The sequence below is a fragment of the Vidua macroura genome, chromosome 3 (genome assembly GCF_024509145.1).
Source record: "Vidua macroura isolate BioBank_ID:100142 chromosome 3, ASM2450914v1, whole genome shotgun sequence".
Taxonomy (NCBI): Eukaryota; Metazoa; Chordata; class Aves; order Passeriformes; family Viduidae; genus Vidua; species Vidua macroura.
In genome coordinates this window covers 94,532,760-94,559,777 of record NC_071573.1, presented here as the reverse complement: position 1 = coordinate 94,559,777, position 27,018 = coordinate 94,532,760, and the positions used below count along the sequence as shown (strand labels likewise).

The 27,018-nt window shown below is 37.3% G+C and overlaps 1 protein-coding gene across 8 annotated transcripts in view; it reads left to right on the top strand.

Annotated features, from left to right (window-relative positions):
* DLGAP2 (DLG associated protein 2) overlaps nucleotides 1-25,483 on the top strand; it is a 448,267-nt gene extending 422,784 nt beyond the window's left edge. For all 8 annotated transcript variants that reach the window (XM_053973318.1, XM_053973321.1, XM_053973319.1 and 5 more), the window contains 5 exons: nucleotides 7,452-7,537; nucleotides 8,763-9,178; nucleotides 17,332-17,423; nucleotides 21,781-21,933; nucleotides 24,292-25,483. In XM_053973318.1, the coding sequence (XP_053829293.1) occupies nucleotides 7,452-7,537; nucleotides 8,763-9,178; nucleotides 17,332-17,423; nucleotides 21,781-21,933; nucleotides 24,292-24,510 (966 nt within the window). In that variant the 3' untranslated portion in view covers nucleotides 24,511-25,483. The remainder of the gene's footprint in view (nucleotides 1-7,451; nucleotides 7,538-8,762; nucleotides 9,179-17,331; nucleotides 17,424-21,780; nucleotides 21,934-24,291) is intronic.
* Nucleotides 25,484-27,018: the final 1,535 nt, after the last annotated feature.

The window sequence follows — 27,018 nt, the reverse complement described above, 5'->3', positions numbered from 1 at the left end:
ACATTTTAGTTGTTTGGGATTCTTTTCAGCATTAAGTTTCAAACATCACATTAGTGAGAAAAATACATTTCTGCAGTATTTTTAAATAGGAAATACATTTTGTTATATTGCTATTGCCAAGTTTGTACAGAATAAAAACACAGGTAGAATGTTCTTATTGCAAACTACACAAATAGTAATTTATGCACTCAGAGTACAGTTGCAGTATTTAATTTCTTTTAGACTTCAGTGTCAAAGTACCTTGGAAAAGGATGTTTTTTATTTGCATATTTCCTTGATTGACTAAATGACTTGTTTTCTCATTAGTGTGCCATGCCAGGGTAATGCATTAAATTTGCATTTATTTGCATTAGTTAATTTGCTATCAGGATGGTTAATTTGTGCATTTTTTATTGTTCCACTCCTTTAACACATTGATGGGAGAATGTTTGCCAAGAGAGCTTCATACAGGAGCGGAGAGCAACAAAGGTACAGAGTGACCAGTGGTAACACTGCAAATGGAAATACAATGGACCCACCCTAGGGCTTCCATGTCTTTGAGATATATGATTTGTGTAGTGTACATGTAGTGAATAGAAGTCCTTTGGAAAAGCCCTGGCATTCTAGGCATGTGCCAATAGGGTTGGTATTCACATGCACAGAGAACCCAAGCTCCCAGAGAAGCACTGGAGTTACTGTACATCTCTAAGACCTGCCTGTAGAGAGAGAGAACAGCACAGATACACTAATCCATCTCACCGTGTGTTAGTCCTATCCCAGATGGAATTTTGAATTAAAAAATAAATACTTTGGAAATTAAGCTTTTTCAGAAAATAGCTGGAGGCTTTGGCAGCGGGGGGCAGGGGGGGTGTTGGGTTTTATTTTTTCCATTGACATATATAAATCAAGACAAATTTTGTCAGGCATGTCAGTAAGCACTGGGAAAAAATTGCTGACTTATAAATTCAAATTAATTAAAAATACTGATTTTGAGATTAAAAATTTATTCAGCAATTGAAAGAATATATGGATATAAAAAGAACGAGACTCTTGTAATACTAGTAGCTCTAAACCTCATATCTGTCTTCCATCATGACAGCAAAAGACTAATCAAAGTATGTGAATTAAAATGGAGAGTAGAGATTGTCAAGAGTAAAATAAGGGCTAAATGAGAACAAGGTTGTTGCTAAGATATTTTCCAGGATTTTCCTCGCTCTTTTGCACATCCTGGTATATATGCTAATTATTAACATTTCAAATCTGCTCTAGTTATAAACTATTTCATATTAAAAGCATTGGGAATGTGAAATATATGAGAAAACATGTCAAGGAATTCCTCCTATTTATTTCAAGTCTTCTAAACATGCAGTCCTTTGTTTCTTCTCTCTTTAAAAGACTTCAAGGCTTCTCAAAATGAACAGAAACCCCAGAAACAAATGAGATGGAAGCAAATATTCTAAGTGTGAAGGCTGATTCACAGTTGTATTTTTGGAGACAAGCCCTAATTGTAGCGTAGAGAATGGACTCAGTCATCTTCATTTATCATCAGAAGATCACACTTCAAAATACCTACTGGGTTTTTTATAATCTCCAGAATCTACATTGAACAAATCCTTCTTATGAATTAAAGGCTGTATCCAGGGAGATTAATGCAATAGCTTGCTTGCCTAAGTTTTTTGTAACAAAAGGAGATCTTCTGCATAATTTAATTATATATATGTGTGTGTGTGAGTGTATATATATATATATATATATATATATATATAAATTATTCCTGTCACATAGTAAAAACGTTGTTAATGATATTCTGCACTCTCAAACTAGAATTTCCCTTTAACACAAAGCATTTAGTACCCATATGTTAAATGTACTTAGATAGGCACCTACATTTTCTTTGTACAGTTTAGGTTATACCATCTCTGTCAGTGCTCTACTTCAGTGTATACACAGCAATCAAAAGAAATATTTGCATTGATTACACTGGTCTTTGGATCATAAATGATCCAAAGCTATGGAAGTAAATACTGTTTATTCTCCTCCTAAAATGACTGTTAGACTGTTTTTGTGAGAGGAGTGTATGAAGTTGCCTGGAGAAGTCACTGAAGTCAGTGTTGTTTCAGAGCAATTTGCCACTTAGCATTAAATGCACCAAAAAAATTATCAGTAACCTCTACTGTATACATTATTTTCTTTCTACAATCTCGTATAAGCTTGACATAAATCCCATTTCTAAATTCCGGCCTCTATTTTTAGTAAAAAGTCCTTTCTTAGAAGATCAGAGAAGATTTCAAGCTGCTCCTTTTGATAATTAGCAGTTACTGTGCCATGCCACATATTTGAGTAGTCCAGATGTTCAGCTGGGAAGTAGCAGAGTGGCAAAATGTAGCTCCATGGTGAGACACAAAAATCTCACAAGCATTAAAGTATAGGTTTATTTTGCCAGGTTTTTAAAAATGCTTTTGAAAGAGTGTATGTTTTTGTCTGGTTAAAATCTTCCATCAGTTAAGTAAAGCAATAGCTGTTAGTACTTTAGTACTGTAGTTTTATTTCAAGTGTTTTTCCTACTTTGAAGTCACTGCATACAAATAAGGTCTCCCCATACCTAAGAGTGGTTATCTGAATTCACAATTACATGTACTTGATCTAGTGTCAAAAGTAGTGTTTTCTACTCTATTTAGTCTTGTTATCACTGAGAAGTCTATGCAAAAGAGGAAGGGTGAATTATTTCCCTTCCTGTACCTCATCAGAGAGATTGTTTATTAAACTCTAATTATAGAATAAATTGGTTACAACAGTGGAAACCCATTGAGGGCAGTGAAGTCACATGGGGAGAGCTAATGTGGCCTGAAGGACTCTTCCTGCTAATGTTTATGAGAGTGAAGCAAAAGCCAACAGGTTAAAATCTGTTTTCTTATGCATTGAATATATTAACTTCAAGTTTACCTTTGAGGCAGTATGCACAGAAGCTTAGACTGGAATTTTTAAGATGCTGCAATGTTATTGCAGTTGCAGTGCTCATGTTTAAGAGCAGAGTAAGACTTTAGAAGACAGAAATAAAGATTGGTTTTAGAGTAGTTAAAATATTATCTAAAAAAGCATAGTAAATACTTTGAAAGAATAATTTAGTTCATGCATTCTTTGCTAGAATGAGTGCATATAAACATACTAAGATTGATTATTACAAGTGAGTTATTTGCCATAGTGATTTGCATTTATTCAAATAATTTTGTGTTCATATAATTTACTTGTGGATCCTTTACTACACTAACACTAACACTACAGTGTTAGTATCTGATACTTAGTTTTCAAATTAAGAGCTATATCAGTCAGCAGTGACTGATCTCTGAGGATTGATAGTATTGTCAGCTCCTTGTACTGACAGCAAGGAATATGGAGGGGACAGTTATGTCTTTGTGAAAGGTAAGACATAGAATCACAGAATCATGGAATATCCTGAGTTGGAAGGGACTCACAAGGATCACTGATAAGATAGAAATAATCTCAAGGTGCTCCATTACATATGCTACTAATATTATAAGCCTAGTGGACATAAGCACATATGACAACATTTTTAATAGCATAAAATGCCAATTTTAAGCAACTTTTGGCTCTTTATTTTTGCAATGAAAGAGGAAGCTGATTTATTATATTAGATCTACTCCTTTCTTCTGCTTTTGATATGACTGCCTATTTTTTCTTTCCTCTTTTGTGTGAGATTCCATCATAAACATGTAAAGAGAAAATTCTTCACATTGTTTTGCTTTACTGAGACTGTAGGCTAATTTGAAAATAATAAGGCTTTTAGAACCCATGTAAATATTAAAACAATAATGAATCAAAGACTATAATAGTCTTTACATTTATTAAATCTTTACAGACTTAGTAAAGCATATTTGAGTTTCAATAGTCACACAATCAAACCAAATGTATTACTTTTTATCCTCTGCTCATTTGAGTTTAACCTGGCCAATCAGATGAAAGAGTTTCCTGCTGTTTTCTAGCAGGAGTCTTTATAATATCTGTCATACAGCAATGCAGTTTGTTCATTTTTTTTTCTTTATGATTGCAAATTACTGTCTTATTTTCCACTTTTACTTGTCTTGGTATTTGCCTCCAATTTACATTTTATTGGTCGTTACAATATTTGCAATGCTAGATTTTGCCTACATACACACACACACACACACACACACACAAAAAATCGGCATTGTGCTGTTACAAGGCATAGTGACAAAATGAAAGCATTAAAATATCAAGGCAATCATCAGGTCATTTAGTTAGTGTCAGTCTTGGCAAGCTGGAGGAAGGACAATTTGGCAAGAGTTTATATCTAGAGATAAGTGATATAATTTTTGTTTTGATACCTGGATCATCATTTTTCTGATAATTTTTGGAATAAAATTTTAGAGCATATTACTTAATTTCTGTCTGTGAATTCTAGGTATCAATTGCATATTAGGTAAATTACTCGGGATTATATCTCCAGGTAAAATGCCAATAAGAAAACACTTGAAAACAGACAGATAAAAAACTTTTTCTCAATGAGTTGCATCAATAGAAAGATACCAACCCATTCCAAATAAAGGTAAAAGATAAATCTGCCTCCACATATCAGAAGCAGAGTTCAAAAGAAGACCTGCAATTTCTTACTAAACCAAACAACGTAGCTGGCAAAAACAGGTATGTTTTTGATATGCAATAATGAAGAAGGGTGTGTGTTGCAAGTCTGCCTGCTTTGTTCCAGAAAAAATTGATGGACTGATTGATGTTCTCTGTAGGGGCCTTTCCTAGTTTATGTCTTTGCATCATCATGTTTCCAACAACACTCTGTCTGAGCTGCTGAGCAATCTCCGTGGAAATCAAAAGTCTATTCTCTGTCCATTGGCCACTGCTCACCTCCAGAATGCTACTAGCCGTATGATGCCCCCACAACTATGATACCATTGACCCTCCTCACCCTATTTCTGTGTTCAGGAACCTGGCCTACCCCTCATACCTCAGGACTCACTCCCTAGATAGCAAGGAGCACATTATATAAAAATGTTCATCCTAAGGATATTAGTCTTTCAAGGAGTGCAGTTCATTGGAAAGGGCTGAAGGCAAAGACTGACATGTGAGGAGATGTCAGCTTGGCTTCATCTCTCTGGCTTTGTCTTAGGTGTGAACTGGCCACAATGTCCTGTCCTTCCATGCTGAGCCATGCGAGTCAGCAGAAGGCCCTGATAAATCCTTTGTTCCCATCTGCTCAACTTCTTCAATCTGGCCACCCAAAACCTCTTTTCCCTTGTCAAACCTTAAGACTTGTAACCTGTAGAGCCTGTGCCTACATCACTGACGCCATCATCTGGAGTTGCAGTTCAGTCGAACAAGTTCAAGGAACTTGATCAACAAGTGGAAGTAATAAGAAATTATGATGGTCTTTTCCTTTGGACTGAGTCCAATAGAAAAATAAAATACAATTGATTTATGGAATAGTTTGGGTTGGAAGGGACTTTAAAGACCATCTAGTTACAACCCCCTTCCATGGGCAGGAACACCTTTCACTAGACCAGGGAGCTCAGGGTCCCATCCAATTTGGCCTCAAACACACTTCCAGAAATAATGTATCCACAACTTCTCTGGTCAATCTGTTCCTAAATTATATGATTTAACTCAGACTGACTGTTTGCTTTGGGATGAACCCCAGTACCACAGCTCTTAGAAACAGTTTAGACTTCCTCATCACTCCAATCGTTGTTATGGATTTCAACATCAAACAACATCCTCCAGAAAATGTTTGCCCACCTCGGATATCATCTTCCTACTAGCACTCCTACAGGTGCAACCAGGAGCCACAGTCTAAGCATTTTGTGTCTGCTCTTATTCACTACAGAGTCACAGAGTGGGTTGGTTTAGAAGAGACCACACTGGGTCATCTGGTCTGACCTCCCTGCTAAAACAGGGTCATCCCAGAGCACACTGCACAGGAGTGTATCCAGATGGTTCTTGAACATCCCCAGGAAAGGAGACTCCACAGCCTCTCTGAGCAATCTGCTCCAGTCCTTGGTCAATCACACTGTAAAGGAGTTCTTCCACGTATTCAGTTTCTGCCCATTGCTTCTTGTCTTATTGCTTGGTACCACTGAGAAAAGCTTGGAAATATTCTCTTGATACCCTCTCTTCAGATACTTGCAGACATTTATAAGGTGCCTGGTGCTATACTGTGCAGTTCAAGCATGCCATTAACATTTACTAGAGGATTCCTGCACTTGCTGTTCTGATTAACATCTCCAAGACATACACACATGTAAATATGAACGTGTGCTCGTTGCTGGCTGGAGCTCCCTTCCATTCACCTACGTGTGAATGTATGCTGAGCTACAGCTTAAAGATGGAAGGAGAAGTTACCAGAAACTCTCTTCCTCAAGAAGTATAGTCCACATATGCACTTATTTCCCACCCTCCTCCCACCTTGTCCCTGGATCCCTTCAGAAACCAGGTGGGGTTGGGACTGTGCAGCTGAGGCACAGCTGCAGAGACCATCAGGCTCTTTCCAGACATGCCTGTGACTGCTACAAGGGTAAAACTTTTCTTATCTTTATCATCAGATATATTCTTTGAATTCACACATGGAGTGTGCATATGGAAAACTGGTTGATAATAGTTTTTTTTATTTAACAGTGAAAACATTATTCAAAAGGAAAAGTCAGTTCTACTCTTTTTCTTTTTTTTTTCCTGCCTCTCCCTTGATTCAGTACAATTTGCATACTGCAGCACTTGCTCTGTCTGTGTCAAAGACTTGGGGGCGGTGTGGTGGTGGGGAGTGCTATATAAAATCCCACAGAAACTGGCAAACACAAGTCTCAGTCTTGAAGGAAACTACTGTGAATATATTTTGGTAAGTGTATTTCAGATGGGAATGCTATAAAAAGTGCATAAATTGCCTGCTTGATACAGCATTTTCAGGACTGTGTTATTTAAAAAAGGTGAGATAGGGCATTCTGCTCTATCCCTTACATCATTTAATGGCCTTATATTTGTCAACATAGTTGTCAATAAAATTTCATTGCTCCATTTCTTTTTATCACTTGCAAGCTTATGGGGCTACTTCAGACTTTATTTTAATTTGTAAATCAAGGACTATAATGAGACTGGTTTATAATAACATAAAACAGAGTTACCCTGTGGATTCCTCATTCTAATAACAGCCCTTCCAGACCATACTTACTCTCTGATCCCACCAAACTGAGTAATTGCTTTGGCTTGGATTTGAAATAGAGAATTACATAGCAGAAGAATTTGTGCAAAACTTTAATAAGATACAGCACCAAAACAATAATACCAGACTGAATATCTATTGCATTTATTTGACTGTGCTAGGTGCTTCTTAGCAGTAAGATATGAAATACATAATTAATTTTGAATGAGTGTGTGCAAAATTGTGCTGAGTTGTCAATGCTCACTCTGCAGATGTATCTTTTGTGTTGAATTAGGTGGAAACAGCAACTGATTCAGATACTGAAAGCAGAGGCCTACGGGAATACCACTCTGTTGGAATTCAAGTGGAAGATGAAAAACGGTAATTTAAGCATGTTCAAAAATCTGTAGTCTTTCATAACACAACATGCATTTGTAAACTGATTTAATAAATAACACCTGACAGGTGCTGCCACTAAATAATCCCCAACGCCAAATTTCTTATATGCATGTTTATCATTTCGTAAAATTTGTGAGATTACTTAGCAGTTGCTTCACATTTATCTAACTTTCCAGCTTTTAATTGGAGGAAGGAAATTAAAGTATTAAATTGAAATAGTGGCTTAATATAATTATTGTCAGAACAAATACTAAGAGCTACATGTTGGAACAGTCTTCCTTTGATAGGACTCCTCATGCTGATCCAGGCTTTCCCAGTCCACAAAAGGAGACAAAATTCTTAGGACAGTACCTTTATTCTAAACTAGAATCAGCTTTCTGATTTGTTCGGTTTTAAAGTTTTTTAAAGCTGCTGGCCCATGTACTGACCCACAGGTTAACCCTGGTAGGTACTGTTTGTCAAGTACTGGACCAGGACCATTATCTCATTTCACAGCAGCTGTCTGAGAGTATCAGGCTGCTAATTGCCTTTTGCCATCACTGACTACAAATAATTTGGTACAATGGACTCCAATGTCAAAAGATTTCACAAATAATCTTTGCTTCTCTATCTAACATTTTAACACAAAGCTTTTCTAAAATGTCATTATTCAGTGTCATATAACAGTGGAAAATCAACTTTTAATGGGCACACTATAAGACCAAAAAAAAACCCCAACCCACAGTCTTAAACATGCTGGTATTATCTTTCTTTAATTACAGGATTCTCAAAAGTCCTAACTGAGCAGATTTTCAGATCTTCCTACTTAAAATTCTGAACATTGGAAAGTTTTTATACATATACTTTACAGACTTCTATCAGGAAGTCCTAGTTTTGCTAGTTATTTCCAGTTTATTTAGTAACGGCACGTGTTATTTTGTAGTATGAGAACAAATCAATATTTGCTTCCAGAGACAATTTAAATTATTTTCTTTTGTACCCTTGCTTAGATCAATGATTCCACTGTGCATTTTTTTTCCTCTCTGCTCTGTTGCTACTCACCATCTAATTTTAGTGAGTTATACACAAAGAAAAAATGTTTAACATAAAGCCCAATGAGAAGAATAGAAACCATTCCATCTCACTGACACATTATTCTGTGCCTCTGTACCACCACATACATTATTTATATGTCTTAATATCTTTTCTTTCTTCCCCCTTCACCAAGACATGGACGATTCAAGCGCTCGAACAGTGTAACAGCAGCTGTCCAGGCTGACCTGGAACTGGAGGGTTTTCCAGGACACATCACCATGGAGGATAAGGGACTTCAGTTTGGCTCATCATTCCAGCAGCACTCAGAGCCCAGCACACCCACCCAATATAGTGCAGTGAGAACTGTACGGACACAGGGACTGTTCAGTTACAGAGAAGATTATAGGACCCCAGTTGACACCTCAAACCTTCCACCACCAGAACCCTGGCTGGAGCCAGCCATTGAGACAGTAGAGACTGGTCGAATGTCTCCTTGTCGACGGGACGGATCTTGGTTTATGAAGTTACTACACACTGAAACTAAGAGAATGGAAGGATGGTGCAAAGAAATGGAAAGAGAAGCAGAAGAAAATGATCTTTCTGAAGAAAGTAAGAACATTTCAGTATATTTTCAGTATACAGATGATTACTAAAATATGAAATGTTAGGATAAAGCAGTGAGCTGTGGTTTGTCCTCACTCATTCTGTAGGAGAAAAGAACCATAATACATAAGAACACTGTCCTGCAGCTGGCTGCGCAAGATGGTGCGTTCCAGAGTAAGGTTTTGTGGAAGTAGTTAAAGAGCCAACTCTAGAGTCCAGTGCAGGATCAAAGTCTGGTATTACATGGAGCTTACATGGTGCAATAGCTCCATCCACAGCTCCAAATTTGACACAGTCTTACCATTCGCTTATATGGCTTCAGTCTTGGCCATTTGCCAGAGCACACAGGGTGGTCTTACATGAACATTGTTTTGCCCTTTTCCTGAAACCTGGGATTTTGCCTCTTAGTGACCAGCCATTTAAAAAATGTTTCCATTCCTTTACAGGCACTTCAGCCTATTGGAAATACAGAAAGCATAGCAGGCAAGAGCAACAGTTAAAGTACTTCTGCAGTTAGACAGGCATATATATTATTAGAAAATTCAGCTGCATTTTCTTATTACAATTTTTTCAAGAATCATTATTATTCTCTCATGTCCTGTGGACACCTTGAAAGGAGTGATGGGATCAAGTGAAAAATAATGTAGACTATTTTGGAACAAGATCCAAGACAGCGCTAATGATAGTAATATATCAAAGTGGTCCTAGGACTCAGTAGCCAGCTCCCTGTGATTCCCTTTGAGGTCAATTATACTTGTTCTTCAGGCTCAGTTTTATAAATATTTCAATCCCTGACAATCTGAATTATTGTCTCAGCTGAGATTTTCTCCGACCACAAATGAATTCATATTAACTTTTTTACTAGCATATTTCCCTGCACTCTTACAAATTTCACCATCACCTCTGACTACTGTTTTCTGATCGTCTTCTTTCCCCCTCAATGAGTTCTTGCTATGATGTACCCTCAGGTCTTGAGCCAGGCCAGCATGGTGACTAAAAGGCCAATTTCTATTTCTTGCACTGACCTTTTCAAAGCAAAAAATGTCTATGTTTTACGTCATCGTTTTTTTTATTTTACAGTCATATTTCTCTGCTGTATTGTGCACAAGTCTGACAAGTAACAACAGAGAATTTGGGGTGGGGCGGTGAGTAAGGCTGGTTTTCTTTCTTCAGCCTCTGGTGCTTTATGGACTGTGGGTTTTGTCCTTATTTTCATCATGGCAGAGCAGAGCTCAGAATTTTCCCCTTCCATTGGTACTGTGAAGACTTTAATACCCTCCTAGGGTCTCTTAAATAACAACATATTTTGCTTTGATTAACCTGTGGACTGTCTTGCACAGTCCATGCTTTCATAATGGTTATTCCTCAGTACTTCTTTTTTTCACATATGTTATATTTTTCAATTCTTCAAGTCTTTGCAGTGCTGAATACTGTTGTTTCAATGTCATCATTAAGAATCCCAAAGCACCTGCTTCCCGGATCACCTGTTACTGATGTAGGAACATCAGTGTTTTCTGTCTGAAGCAGAAGTTCAAAGAGCAAGACTTTGATCTCCTTTGAAAGTGTAAGATTATTTAGGGAGCAAAGGGGAGAAACACACAGGGCATTAGCCCCTCTCTTTCCTAGCAAGGAGTCTGCAGGCAAGAGCTGGACTTCCACCGCCTCTCTTTGTAAGCTCTTCCTTTTGCACAGCCCCAGTCAAATCTGCAGCCATGTGAAATGAGCAACGGAAACACGCTTGCATCTGTACCCCTCCCTCACTTGGAGATGTGGAGAGGCAGTTAGAACTGTTACTCTTTGGAATATGAAACTGGGTACTACATGAGGAAAACTTGGATGACGTGACTTTAGCTGACTCCCTGTTCTCAGATGCAAAACCATTCTCCTTCCCATCATGTGAACCTATACTTTTGCACTCCAGATATACTCTGGAGCAGCATGCTACATGGTGAAATGGCAATCAATAAGGTAGTTTTCTATAAATTGGACATAGGACATGAAGACAATATGGACTTCAGTAATTTTTATTAATATTAGGAGTTAGTGACACTAACTTGGAATATTTCAGTCAAAAAACAAAACATAATATCAGGATTTTGTTTCCCTGTTTGCAGAGGGACTCATATTTGGAAGAGAAAAAGAAAGAGCAATTCCCTGATAACAGAGTTGATTAAATACAACTGAAATCCTTGAAGATTTTTTTTTAAACTAACAAAAATGGGTTAATTACTTGTTCTTGGGGGAACTTTTTGACCTTCCTAATAGGTTAAAGAAGTTATAGAATATGTCTACATAGTGTTTGCAAGGTCAGAATTTGCGTTCAGCTGACTGTCTAAAGTTCAGATTTTTCATTGTATGTAACTAATTTCAAGAGATCTTCCTGGAATAATTTCCAAATTACACTCTTTTCAAATGGTATCCTTTCATCTAATAACACTTACATTGAGTAAAAGAAAGTTTTCAAATAATTAATTTCAGCAGGGGAATGAGCTTCACAGAATTCTAAAAACTCTGTATGAATAATTTTTTTCCTGTTGAGTCTTTAAAACATTTTATATCCCAGTCTGAGCTACAGAGGTTGTAGGGTGTGTATCCTCAAGAACTTAAGTTTAATAACATCACAGCATGAAATGTATCTTGACATGTTTAAACATTTGCCAGTTCTTGAAGAAAATAAACAGAAATGGCTGAGCCAAAAGCAAATAAATACGGTTTTCCATCTTCAAGCAAGACTACTTTTCCCAAAACACTTCACAGCAACGTTTGCACATTCAAATTGTCATTCTCTAATGCTGAATCATTTCTTCTTGCTCTGGATATATTAATTGTACATGAAGACGGAATATAGCTTTGCATCTCACAGGAGAAGGCTGTCCTTATGATACCACTTCTATTTTGTTTTAAACATGGGAACAGTTAAAATAGAACAGCATTTTAGAAAACACTTTCAGTTTTGGTGCTCAGACAGCAGCCCTGAGATCACCAAAAGCTGTCTGATTGCTATATTGATTTTTTTCTTTCACTGAATCTTTTCTTCCATAATGTTGTTTTAAGAAGTTCACTCATCAGGTCTTAGAAAAAGATATAATCATTGCAACAAAAATAACTTCTCTCTTTTTTCCAGAGCATTTTTTAAATTTGGTCAGTTGCCATGAGTTTTATTTTGAAGTCTCTGCAAAGTTCTTATATTGTTCATGGAGGCAGTTATTTGTGTTCTGTTTACTATTTTTTTATATATATATGTGTGTGTGTGTGTTCATTTATATCTAAAAAATATAGATATGTGTCTGTAACAGTTCCCAGGGTTAGACATCTGGTCACTTGCACTCACAGGGTGCATCCAGGCAAAGATATGTGTTTCTCATGGGTGCTGACTGGAGTTTCAGTTTTACACCCTGAAAATTGTGTTTGGCTATTAGTGTGTAGGTGATGACAAGAAAAACAATTTCAAGTGTCACAAAGCTATTGAAGACCAAGAGGGTCAGGACTCTGTATCCCATGAGCATGGTGATGGGAGCAGGGAAACAGAGCAGGGAGAGGGAACCACAGTCCCTGCCTGCAGCTTGCAGGCAGGGTTTGGCAGGGGAAAGGACACAACACCCTGGGTTTCTCAGTGCCACCTGCTTGGCCACTGGAGTACTTCATTATGGAGAACAGCTCTACAGAGTTTACTCTCACATAAAAATCCTTAGATAGGTGCAAACATTAACTATAGGATAAACTATACCAGCAGAAATGTTGTTTTGCTGGTATCTTCTGCCTCGTGGTTAGAACCTCCGATGGCATAGCAGTAAAGTGATCTCTAGTGGGGAAAAAAATAAAGATATTAGAGTGGGAGCTCAAAGTATCACCTCTCTCTCCCATTCCCCTTAATTCCATGGATACTGGACCATTCCTTGCTAATCCTCTAGCTGATATTTCCACAGTACTGGAAAGGCTTTACTAATAGGACTGAATAGTAATAGAAAACACAGAGTAAAATCTCCCATAATTTTAGGTGAATAAAAATCAACAAAAAAAAACCTCACAGCCAATTGATTTTAGTACATTCATGAATTAATTATCCATAAAAGCTTTCTTAGGTGTTTGACCAAATATAAGTTATCCTTTAACCAAAGAGAAATTACTGACATCATTTTCTAATGCTTTTCACAAACCTATGCTTCAGGAGATATTGAAATTTTCAGTTGGAGTGTTGTGAATGACTAAATAATGTCTTAGCTATACTGAAACAGTCTGTAAAGTCCTACATTGTGGTATCCAATAATTCCTCCCAGCCTTTCTATTGTTCTGCTGAAATTTTCTCCTTTTTGAACTTAGCTTTGTTGAGGTAAAAAGCAAATTTTCAGCAAGTCCTCGTTGCTGAACGGGTCCCATTACCCTCCAGAGCACTGCCAGATGGGGGCTGTGCTGTCCTAAATTGCCATCTGAACATTATATATTTATTTGTGTGTCTAGATGCTCTGTTGATAATAAAATGATATTTCTAAAGATTACTAATTTAAGTTTAGAGATTAGACAAATATCATGCCCTACTCCCTAGAGTTAGGAGGATGAATTAAATGCCAGTTTCAATATTTTTCCAGCCATATTATTTCAGATTGTAGAGTAATTTATTTACAAGTATAGGGAGAGAATGAAAAGATCAAATGGAATGAAAATTTAAATTAATACATGTCATTTAAATAGACAGTAATGAATGCCAGAAGCAGATTGATTGTTAACAGTTTCTGACTGCTGGTGCAGCAGTGGGACAATTAACAAAGCTTTTAACCTGTCAAGATCAGTGTTACAGCATCAGATTATAATCTATTTCATCAATACAGATCTAACTTTTCCCTCTCTGCTTTTGTGATATGAAATATTTTTTGGTTGCAAGGTTTTGTAGAATTTCTCAAGTAATTCCACACATACAGGGGGAAAGACACCATTGTGTTAATGTGCAATTTACACAATCTCTAATCAGGGTGTAAATCCTGAGCTTACTGAAGTTATAGTCAGGGTTTTGTATGTCTTCAGAGCTAAAGTCATACAGGACCATGCAACAAAAATGAAGTGCTTCATATGCTTCAGGGAGCAGAATTAAGGTTGTGTGACTCTTTCCTGACATTTAGGCAAATACAAAATTATCTTAATGCAAGGAGGTTTATGGACTATATGAAGATTATGTCTATTTATGTGCATTGGTAGATCTTATCATCATTTATTTACAAGAAAAATCTTCTAGTCATCACCAAACATCTCAATCTCTTCAGTCTCTAACATTTATCATTCTTTCATGGAGATAATCAATCTGCACTCATCAGAATAATTCCCCAATGCATGAAATTAATAACAAGGTTTTGGATGTCTATTAATATTGTGCTAAAGATTATGAGTTGAAGTGTTTTAATACTTTAATTTAATTACAGCAAGGCAGAGTAGCATGAATATGAGAGATTCTAGCCTCTATGTTTTATTACATCTGATTTACTTATTAAAATGGAAATAGAGTTAGATCTTTAGTAAATTCTAGGGCTGTAATTATACATATGTATTCAGCACTGTGACTCAGTGGCACATGTAACCGTCACAGCCTTATACCCCTGACAAATGTGTATCCCACCAAAATGCTACATTGCCAGTGCCTAAATCTTGACCAGTCTGACTGGGCTTTAAATCACTAATGCTTGTTGACATGATGCTTCATGATAATGAAGATAAAATTAATGTTTATTTAATATGAGGGTTGGGGTAGCTGAGGTTCACTAGAAAATATCAGACATACATAGATTCTGTCAGGATCTATTATTTCTGCAGAAGAGTAACAATGTCCCTTACTCAGGCTATATATTTGAGCTATGAACTGTAAAATTCACCAGAGGAAACTAAAACTGAACTTTACTCACTAGAGACAACCATTACAATCATCACCCTGCGGAATCAACCTCACTCTTTTTTTGCCCAGTGAATCATTGAGCATAGCATGGAATAAGTGATGTCAGGGACCTGCTAAAGCATAATTCCTCATCCTGGCAAAGGAGGACCTCTGACCCCACACTGGGAGTTTGTCTAATGTCCTAAGCTACAGATCACCGAGAGAAAAAAGGAGGATACAAGGCTGTTTGTCACTAAAGTCATTGCCTTTACTGAAAATCTTGAAAATATAATTAAAGCAATTTGTGTCAGGTCAAATGAAACATTTCTTTTTTATTTATGTTTTTGTATGTTTGTTCAGGTTTTAACACTCAAATATTCCTTCCTTTATACCAATAACACTGTAGAGGAAAGTGAGGAGTTTGATGATCAAAAACCCCAAACCAATTAAAATGATTTATTTCATTTGGCCAATAGAACAAAAACAAACCTCAGTGAATTACTCATGCAGCCCTGAACCACTTAACCCTTTTACAATGGATGTCACACAGGACTGATGAATTATCTATATTTCTGTTTAATTCAGTGTTGTGGCACAGCTGCACTGTTTGTCTAAGTGAAAATGGAATAGAGTTTGAGAACCACAGCTCTACATATTAGCCCATGCTTTGAAAGCTACTGAGACTTTAACTAGAGCCCAAAATTTTCAAACTATCTCTTGCTACTACTTGCAGGTGAGCAGATGTTTCACTGGTCTAAAGAAAGCAGAATTAAAATGTAAAATCTACTACCAAAATACTGTTTTAACATGCCCTCTTGTACTTATTATAAATAACAACAAAATGTTAAGCCCTGCCACATTTCAATGTTTCCTATATCAGGAGCTGCAGATCAGTTGTGCTGTACCAGCTTTATTCCACACTTACACTTACCATCCCTTTTGAATTATCAAACTTGGTTTCTCCAAGTTGAAGTAAAATATATCAGAGTAATTCCTGTCTACCCTTACCCCACCTCTCTATCTCTTTAACATTATTTATAGATCTGGAAATTCTCCTGGTAAAATAAATTTTTCACTGAGACCACAACTTATAATACTTTTTAAATTTTTTTTTTTCATCATAGAGACAGATGTAGAGGAAAGGAATGGTAGGAAAGGATATGTAGGACGGTATAGAAAAGCATGGTGCCACCTACCAAAGTGTGGTATTTATCCCAGCAGATGTGGGAGTTGGGATGAGTTGTTTCTTAGAGATAAGCCAATACCCTTAGTACTGTCAATAGAAGGACAAAGGCATCTCCAGGAGGAAATTCAGCTCATCTAAAAACAAGTGCCTAACATGGCTGAACTGCTGAACTCAGATCACTGATTATAACACATCAAAAATTTTAATTTAGACAGATGACTCTTGGAAACATATGAAATGAGTTTGGTCATTTGGAAACAAAGTAAAATGAGTTTGATGATTTTCCCCAGTGCATACTGTATGGGCATGTACATGGACAGTGAGGAAATACCAACACATCCATGGGGGCTGATGCTGGTTTAGCAAAGTCCTGGAGCACCTGTTTGTGTCCCACTTTGTCTGAAGCTCCTGTGCTGAAGACTTCCTGAGCAGACAACCTGTCATTCCTAGTGGGTGTACCAAAACATGTCTCAGAGATGTAATTCCTGTGAGGATCTAATCCCTATGGTAGAAATATGCTATATTACATATGAATGTAGTAACTTTATCCTCAGAACAGATATCACAGATCTCACCCAAGGATCATTCACACAAGCATAGTGAGTGAAGTAATTTGCAATCTCAGAACCAGAAGGTATAATCTAAGGTATGTGTGCCTTTGACATCAAAAGGAGCAGACATCCAACTGGTTCTTGAGGCAAGACAATTTCAACAGCTCTCAATTTACATGAGCAAATGTAAATGGGAGAGGTGTCATTTACTCTGAAATTTAAGAGTGTTTTCAAAATCATATGGATTGATGGATGCCCAATTCAGAAAGCTGAATATAGTCCCTTAGTTTTTTCTACTTCCTTAAGCAAGTAAAGTCTAAGCTGTTTTGACTTATTAATATATCATTTATTAATCATCCATTATTACCAAAAGATAAGGTGCCATTGAGTTTTCCTATACCTCAGTATTTTTAAAAAATGTTTTATGTGTATAATCACAAAGAATAAAATCAAATATTTACTTCCATCTTAAAATAACCAGGAACTTCACCTGCATTTTTTTGAGCTGGATATTGTATTTACTGCCAAAAAACATTTATTGGTAGTAATCCATCTGTATCCTTAGTCCTAGGTAAGATCCGAAGTGCAGTTGGAAGTGCTCAGCTCCTCATGTCTCAGAAATTCCAGCAATTTTATTGGCTTTGTCAGCAAAATCTGGTAAGTCACTTTGCCTGGTTATTCTTGAAGAGTTTAAATTTATTTATCCATAATATTCCACAAAATGTCACTTTAAATTTTAGAATTTAATATTTTTACTTCAAAAACAACTGCAGTGCACCTGAGTAGTAACATTCTGAAATGTTATTTTCGTGTCCCACACTTACTTCCCCCATTTTTTTAACTAAGTTCTTATGTATGATGTTGGTAGATTTTTTTAAGCATATATGTAATTTCAGTAATTTCAGCCTGATTATGTTTTGCTTTTCTCTTTTTGCTGTCTTTATTAAACAAAAAAAAAAAAAAAAAAAAGAGAGAAGGGAACAAATACAAGTTTTCTGAGACATTGAGACATAAGATTATGGCTTATTTTTGCAATACCTTAATATAGTAACTATATTTCACGTAAGGAAGGGGGAAATTTTCACATTAAAATCAGTGGAAAATTGTAAAATAGAATAGTGGAGAATACAGGATCCAACTTTCTACCTACCTGAAAATAGGACTGATCATGGAAATGAGATATCTATAATGTTCGTCAAATTGAGTAGGATAATTTGTGTTGCCAATTATATTTGAGATGTCCTGGGGCTAAAGGAACAGATACATTATATTACTTATGAGGGTTACTGCTATTGTTCTGGAAGTTCATTAGAGACTAATTCAGTTCTAAATGTTATCTTCATTAATATGACAGCAGCCATCAGTGATACAAACGCTGTGGCAAGATGATACCAACCAATAGAAGAACGTAATTCTTCTAGCTACAGCTGGTGGTAGAAAACCTTTCTTTGCCTCTTTCAAATATCAAGTGTACCTTTTCCTTTTGACTGTCTCTAAACCTCATATCTTGAAAGTACTGAATTTTGTTGTGTGCATGACAGCAGACATAACCTACACATCTGCTTACATACTTTTCTTTGCTAGCTGGGATTTGTCACATAACTTCCAAGGCAGAACATCCATTCTGCAAAGACCTACTTGCTACTTTCCATCCATAAATTTAAACATTCAGAATACCTGCAATGAAATAGTACTGAGAAAATAATGCCAAAAAATATCATACCTTCTGATAGAAAATATTAAGATACATGGTCCTCATTAGGAAAGAATCTGGTTATCAAAAACTCTGTCAAAACAATAATTTTAAAAGCTGTTACAAAATAACAGAAGAAATATACAAAGTTTGACAAGCAAGAATTGAGTACATCGGTATTATCAATTATATCATGCGTGCTTCCTAGCTAGTAATTTGTTTCATACCGAAAGAAGGGAATCTTCATCATTGTTTGAAACTTTCTCTCTGCAAATTTAAAAATGCCCACCATTACCTGATTGATTAAGCTGTGCAAACTAAGATTTGGAGAGCCTAACCTCCACTCCACTTCATTTATTTTTAAGTGGGCCGAGCACTTGTACTCGGGAGAATTACTGTAATAGCAAGCACAGCTCCTGCTCAGCACAACCATCAGCTGTTCAGGAGAGAGAACAATTCATTACTGAAAAGCAATAGAGAGTGCAAGGAGAAATCTACAACTTTGTAGACAACACAACCAAAAAGATGGCAAGATTTTACTTCTCTTTTTCTCTTTTGGATAATAAACCTCTGAAGTCCGTAACAGCGGCTTTACCCCACTCGGAAGATTTAGGCTCTGAATATCCTTCACTTTCATTAAATCAATAATGGGCTTTGCAGAAAGCAGCAACTGCAAAATTGACTATAGGTCATTCATGCCTTGAGGCTTTTCTTCCTATACCTAATGATAAAGTTTGTTGCAAAATAGTCACTTAGTGCATACCTACAGCAAGGTTTCCATAGGCTCCTAAGGCAGCATCTCAGTGCCCCAGGTGCATGCTGCCAGCTTGTGCATTCCCTCTCTCCAAAACATCCAGCATGTACAGGGCTGCCACACAGCAGTTTCTCTGACAGGATTCAGCATCTATAAGCTTAAATGTAGGTCACAGAACAATAGCATTTAATTCTGCCAGTTCAAAATGCAACAAGGGTTTTCGAGGAATATACTTAGACTGAAATTTAACCATGAAGGTCACGTATGGACTTCTCTAAAGAATCATGGGAATTTCAAATGGCACATTATTGTGCTTGATTATGCTCCGTGTTAGGAGTTCTTATCAAAGACTCTCACTTAGGGTAAATTCACAGAAATTTAAGCTTCAATGAAATTTTCTTTTTTATGACGCTGGCTGGCTATCTCCTACATATATACTGTTCCCACTAACTGCTTAGAAAAACATCATTACTGATTAATAACTAGTATCTTCTGCATTATTAACACTACTTTTTGTAATGCCCTTTATTTTCTTTGAAGTGTCCTCCTCCATGTTCTCCAGTCAGCATAGATCCCACTTGTATGTCACGGTTGCAGGCTAAAACAGAGCAGCTTGAGCACCATCTAGGTGCTTGTTGCTTGCTTTAGGCCACCTTCAAAACGAAGGCTGCAAAGCTGAATTCCAAGATACAAATAAATAAGCAATTTCTGAGAAGAAGCAGGTTTAAGCCAATCTTTTCAAAACTTAGTTGGCTGTAATAGTATTCATTTGTGCCAGCATTTATTCATGAACTGTGGATGTGTAAGAAGCAGGAGGCAGCCCACTTGTGTACAGAGCACACACAGCACAGCCCTCTGCAAGAGTTGTGCTGGAGGCCATGGTCTTCGCAAACACTGTGAGCAGAGTGGGGCGCACAAAGGTACAGAACAGCAATTAGCCTTGATTCAGAAGGCAATGCCCTTGCAATGAGTGGCATCATTTTCTGGCTTTTTAGAGGAAACTGGGGAGAGTGAGTGAGGAGACCAGGCAGGAGACAACTGATTGCAAGATAAGACAGACTGCTGTGGGACTCTTCTCATGAATTTCACACAGGGAGTCAGTTCCTAAAGCCTGAAATATTGACCTCTGTAGAGTAAGTAACCCCACTGACATAAATTTTAAACTGTTTTGTAACAAATTGGATCCACCCAATGAAGTCATTTTCAGTAAACACTAATCTGGAGTTGTAATGTTTCCCAGATGTCTGTTATAATCTCTATGGCCAGTTCTCTTAAATCCCTGAAGCTCCCTATTAAAAGGAAACTTTCTTCTAGTGAAGAAGACTTGTAAATTGTTCTTGGCCAGATTCCAGTAGGGGTCTAGATATGGGTGACACTACATGTTGTCATGTTCAGTTCTAGGACCTAATCTCCCACAGCAGCATCTGTAAACTCAAGTTTGAGCAGCAATTCCTAGTTTAAAACCCTTAGAAATGTGTGATTCAGAGGAGGAATTCAATGGCAATGCTGACTTATCTCCCAGGTTCTAGACAGCTGTGGGGTTGTGTTTAAATACAAAATGCCTTTGACCACTAGATTTGAAAACGGTGGGGAACAGAGCCTGCCATAACAGCAATGGTGCTGACATAGCAAACTAGTCTTTACAGGTTTTGGCCAGGAAGGGAGAGATCCAGAGTCTGTTTGGCATGGTTTTGATGTCCCCTCTCCCAGCTCCATTCTTTAGACCATCATAATGGCTTCCTCCTGTCCTGGAAGGGAAAAGGCATTTCATCATTACCTTCACAGACATGTTTACCAATTAAGCCCTATTATTAATAAAGTGGCAAAGCTCTCTTCTTGAACTAGTACCAATGCTCAGAGAGTATAGGGTTAGGAGTCTGCATACTGCCTTATAATACAATTTTTATCCAGCACTGGCATCAGGTTAATTATCAAATACAGGGTCATCTTGCTAATTGTTACCACCAATGTTTGCTCCATTAAGTCTTATGCACATAGGGCCTCTTAATTGCAGTACCTGGTGGTAATGTCTTCCCAGGTCCTGAGTGTGATTCAACTCCCTGGAGAACAAAATCCAAGCATCCCATCAAGGTTTCATACTTCATGTATACATTTGAAAATCCAAGACAATGTAAACATCAAGTTCAGCATAAGGTGACATCTTTGTGGCATTGTTTTGTCTTAATCAGCTATCGTGAATCTAATTTTTAAGCAGGAAGACTTCGGCTGGCTGGAATACAAACCACGCTCCCCTTGCCTTTAATAATCAGCAGACAGAGGCTGTCAGCTCATTCCTTTTCAGAAATGCAGGTCAGCACAGCATATGGTGCTAAGGAACTTCCCATGCCGCAAATTCAGGAAAGCTCGCGTGTGACATCCAACTCATTCATGTTTGGGTTGTGTAGGAGGCACAGCTTTCCAGTCACAGCTCCCAGCTGCAGAGCACACAGAGCCTTAGCACTGAGCAGTGCTGCAGCAATGAAATCTGGCACCATGCCCTTCCTGCCTCAGTGCACACTGCTGAAAGCCTCCTGGAGTACTCACGTTCTCTCCTTTGTGCACTACAGGACCCGAGTGCCATGCCAAGACCAACTTCCCAGGACCTTGCAGGTTTCTGGGACTTACTGCAGCTCTCAATTGAAGACGTCAGCATGAAGTTTGATGAACTGCACCAGTTGAAACTCAATGAATGGAAAATAATAGAATCACCTGAAAGGAAGGTAAGCAGAACATGGAGAATACCATTTACTCCCCATTTGTAGTTCTGCAGTCTCCTTGTGTTAAATACAATAGTGAAACACACTAGGTTTCTAACCCTGGGAAGTATTTAATTGGCATGGCCCAATATTTACATGGAAAGTTTCATCAGATGTGAGGAGTCTTTTCTTTTTTAACAACATTGAGCTGAATTATATAATAAATAAAATGGATTTTGCTAAGCTGGTTTACTCCATGGCACTTTTGTTCAAATTATTTGATTCACATTCTAAAGGCTATAACAGAAATATGTTCTTATTAATTCAGACAGAAGTCAATAGCCCAAGAATTCACACAAGGTAAATTCAGCACTCTGCTATATTTGGGGCAGCTCAAACTTGAATACTGCAGTGTTTAACCCTGCCTGCATGACACAAATGATAATAGAACCAGTATGAGAGAAAAGCATGTTACAGAACATAGCACAGGTCATACTAAAGCTCAGCTGACATACTTCTGGGGGACAAAGTGCTGCTGGTGAACTCGTTGCACCCCTGCCCTGCAACTCCACCACTTGGAGATGCCCCACATGATGCTTACAAACCAAAGGTGACACACCATAAAAGCAGTGTAATTCTGAAACTGCCTTTCCCCTCTCTAGAGCTTCATCCCTTACCTTGATTACTCCACTATCCTTGCTTATTATTGTCTCAGTCAAATGAAAACAGCATTTGGTTTGAGTACTGTTAGCCTCAGGTGAATATTTGTTTGGTTTGGGAGGAATTAGGAGGCATTTTGACAACTTTTTCATTTCTTCATGCTCCTCTTGGATTTTAATTTTCAGCCAACGGGTTGGTGGATGGTGAGTTTGCAACTCTTGCTTACTAGTGGCAACTGGAAGTAAGAAATTATTATAGTGACAGCAACAGTGATATTCCTAAGAGGGAAATAACTAAAAGTGGAAAAGAAAATAAGATAGGATGACAGGAATGGAGCTTTTATGAAAACAGGAGATAGAGAAAATAAAGACCGCCAGAACTGGCAATCATGGGGAATAGCATCTTAGGCTGTTGCACTTTGCACTGTTCCTGTTTAATGCAGAACTATATTCTTAAACAATTTTAGTTATTTAGTCTTGGCTATTGCATTTGGATAGTATAGTCAGAATTAGTTTAAAAAAAACCAAAGAAACCCAAACAAACAAACAAACAAACAAACAAAAAAACCAAACAAAGAAAAAAAAACAATGAGAAGTCTGTAAACCATAAGTGTATCAGTTCAATTTTTGTATTATTTGAATCCTTCTGTACATCAAATTAACTGTGTTCTCCATAAGGAACAGCCCATACATACTCTGGACTTTTACCATTACTTTAACAAATTATACAGCAATAATATCTATCATAATAACTCTACCTATACAAATGAACTTATGGAGTCTTCATCTTCAGGGCTACGCAGTCCAGAATTAAAAATGAAATTAAAAAAAAAACAGCAACAAAAAAACCTGATTTAACTGCAAAGTTACATCTAATTTCAAATGCACTTTTAATGGAGACTGTATGAAATCACCTCCAGAGGTCCACCTCTTCAAACCTAAATTAGTGTACAATGCCTTGGTTATAGGCCCTCATATGATATTTTACAGTCTCTAAATGGTCAAAACTATTCTTGATTTAACACCTGCAGAGAAATTTACAGCTCCTTTGGTAATAAAATCTACTGACTTCACTTTATAATTTGATAATTCTTCAGCATAATTTTCTTTAAAATGGACAAGGCTTGCAAGCAGAACAATTAGCCCTATGTTCTCTCTCTGGTTGGCGCTTGAATGTTTCCATAGAGCAATTCCTGGAGGAGACTAAACTAATAGACATGTATACACAGCTGCTATCTCATATCCAGCTGAGGCTAAACTCAGTATGATTAATTTAATCAAAAATCCTGTCCTGCTAATCTTAGAGAGTCTTTTCACTTGATCAGACCACACAGATGCGCTGAATTCTTATTGGAGAGACAGTGTGTGTTTCTGTTTATAATGAGTGTAATAATGTGTCAGCTTAAATCAAACAAATCCATATGAAAGTGAGGTGTGCAGATTGCATGTGCCAATACCTGCAAGGACGATGGAAGGAAGGGCAGTCTTTTTTCAGGCACAGGACTGCAGAATGCATAATGGTTGTCAAATAAGAGGGTTTTGTCAGTGTCCCTAGTGTGGATAGCTGTTCATGTAATCCATTAGTCAGCTGATGGGCAAGCACAAACTGAGCATGCTTGATGTATGTAATCAGTATTTTGCATTTCATGTCTTTGATGTGCATGCTCTGCTGACAAATACCTTTTACATGCAGCTCACCCTTAGTTTTAATGCCCTGTTGCAGGAAGAAAGAAAGATTCCTCCTCCTGTACCAAAGAAGCCCCCAAAAGGAAAATTCCCTATCACAAGAGAAAAATCTCTGGACCTACCTGACAGACAACGACAAGAAGCTAGAAGACGGCTGATGGCTGCCAAGAGAGCAGCCTCTTTCCGGCAGAATTCAGCCACAGAGCGTGCAGACAGCATTGAGATCTATATCCCAGAGGCTCAAACCCGGCTTTAAAGACAGAATGCTGCAGAGTTCCTTTTTTTAAACAAAATGCTTGTACAGTTTGTCACTTACCTGGTAATTTTTGTCTCATTCTCTCCACTAAATATGCCCTTGATGTTGTGTTCTTTGTGCCATAAGCACAGTGGAATGCTTTTGATTTCCTCAGAATTTGCTGAGCTCACCGCAAGAACGACTTCTTTTTGTATTTATTGTCTGACTTACAATCAGCTACAATGGATAGGGCTTGTCAAGACCTGACTTATCCAATATATTCTCAGAGGACAACAAGAAACACCTCTTGAGATGGAACCCAGCTTACTTTTTGTTATTTATATTTTTATAAAATGTGTGATAATTAGGGATAAGAATAACAAACTATAAATGGGTGCATCTCACCATTCACTAGAGGCATTAGCTAATCCAAGTAGAAGGTGCTACAAATGTAAAGAGCAGGAAAGAAAGAACCCATTTATCTCCTTGACCTTCAGTTTCTTTTCCTAGAATCCAGCTAACATATTTACCCATGCGCTCTGCCACTCTTCTCATCTTTGTTACTGCAAAATAACATTAGGCCTCTCATCTTATTCGAGTTTCTGGAGATGAACAGGGATATACAGCCACTAAAACTCCAAAGTTCATCAGAAACCAAGAAGCATACAAGTCTGGTGATGGTGGGAATATCCACTAAGAAACGTTTGCTGTTAGCAGTATAACGACACTCTGAAACCTAAGCAAAATTGTAATGCAAGAGAACTTGAGTGATGGGTGAAAGGAAAACAGAAGCCTTAAAAAGTTAGATCTTCTGTAGTAAGATGAGTAAAGAAAAAGTTATACTCGCTCCTTTGGACCATTCATTGCATTTTTAACAGTTCTTTTACATGTTAATATTTATTTTATAAACCTTCTCTCTTTCATTTCAAGAGCTGTGCTACATGTACTATTTCAAACTCTCAAATTGTTATAACAATTGAGTTTCCAGGGTATCCTTGAGAACAAAAAAATCTTGCTTGTTTAAAATGCCAGTTGTGATGTTGTAAACAGTTTAAGAAATATGAATGTGAGTGGTAAGTATATATAAGTTTAAATGGTTATGTTAAGGTAAAGGTGAACTGTGGTTTACAATTGTATTTTTTTTTTAGAACTATTTTTCTATGCAGTATCATTTATGGCAAGAATAAGGTTCTTGCTTGCTTCAGACATAGGGGAAAAAAAAAAAAAAAACCTGACTCAAGAGATAAGTGATTTCCAGCCATGGAATATAAGGAAAATAATATATTTTCAAGCCTCATATTGTCAGAAGAGATAAGGAAGAGATAAGTGGTAGCCACCACAGTCAAGAGGCTTTAATTTAAAACAAGTTAGGACAGAATTATTCCACTTCACCTACCTTCCAGAGCCAACCAAGCAATCCAGCACTTAGAAGTCTTCAGGTGAAGACGCAATAAAATGAGCAACATGCAGCCCCCAATACCAAGGTTTGAGTCTTATTGAACACAAGTTTAGGTGAAAAGAATGAGAACCCAGTGAGACAGGCAGCCCCAGCTACCACATTCCCTGTTTACCTGCTTTAACAAATGCAATGTATTTAGCCATAGGCAGAACAATTCTTTAATTATACTCGAGCACTTTGGTTCTTCACCTATTGAGCACTTTAAATCCAAATCCCACACACCCTGGAGCCTGATGGATGAGTGAAAACGTGAAGTACCATAGGTTATGCAGATCTGACATTGCTTCAAATCTGTTTTGTTTGGTTGCTTGGTTTTTTCCTTCTTTTTTCCTAGTGTGTGGTATCAAGCATGAGTTCTGTCTTTGGACAACTGATAAAGCATGCTTGGCTTCAAAGTACGAATCTTTAGAGATGAAGTTTTGAGAAGTTCCTGTGAGAAGACAGCCCTGTAAATTGAGCCTGGTATCTGGTATATACTTTACCAAATAGCCTTAAACTATATTTGAAGCAAAAACCAAGACGAATGTATACCCTTCAAGAATGCAAAAAAGTAAGAAAAAAAAAAAAAGAAAAAAAAGGAATAAAAAATAATAAATCCCTGAAATATTCTTCTATAGATGAAAACATTATATTTCCCATCACTTATGTTTTCAAGGCATTTTCTATTAAGGAAAGAGCTGGATCCTAGGCAGTGTACAATATTGATGCTACTTCCTATATTTGTTGTAGTATTTTAAATACAGAAGTACATGCAGAGACTGGCATCTTTAGTCTTGAAAACTGGTATGTTAAAATGGAGCTGCTAATTAGAATATCCACACAAAACCAAAGCCAGTATTTTTCCTAGATTGAAGAAATTTAAAATAGAGACACACACACCTGTACACATATATGCATATGGCAGCTGACACATTTTATCTAATTTTCTGTACACTTCCAGGAGGAATCACTTTACTCACTTGAACCCCCCTACCTGCAGCAACAGGTCATTCAATTAAGACAAGCTGTACCTGATTCTGCCAGTAATCAGACTTTATGAAGATAAATTGTAAACCAAACAGATTACAGAT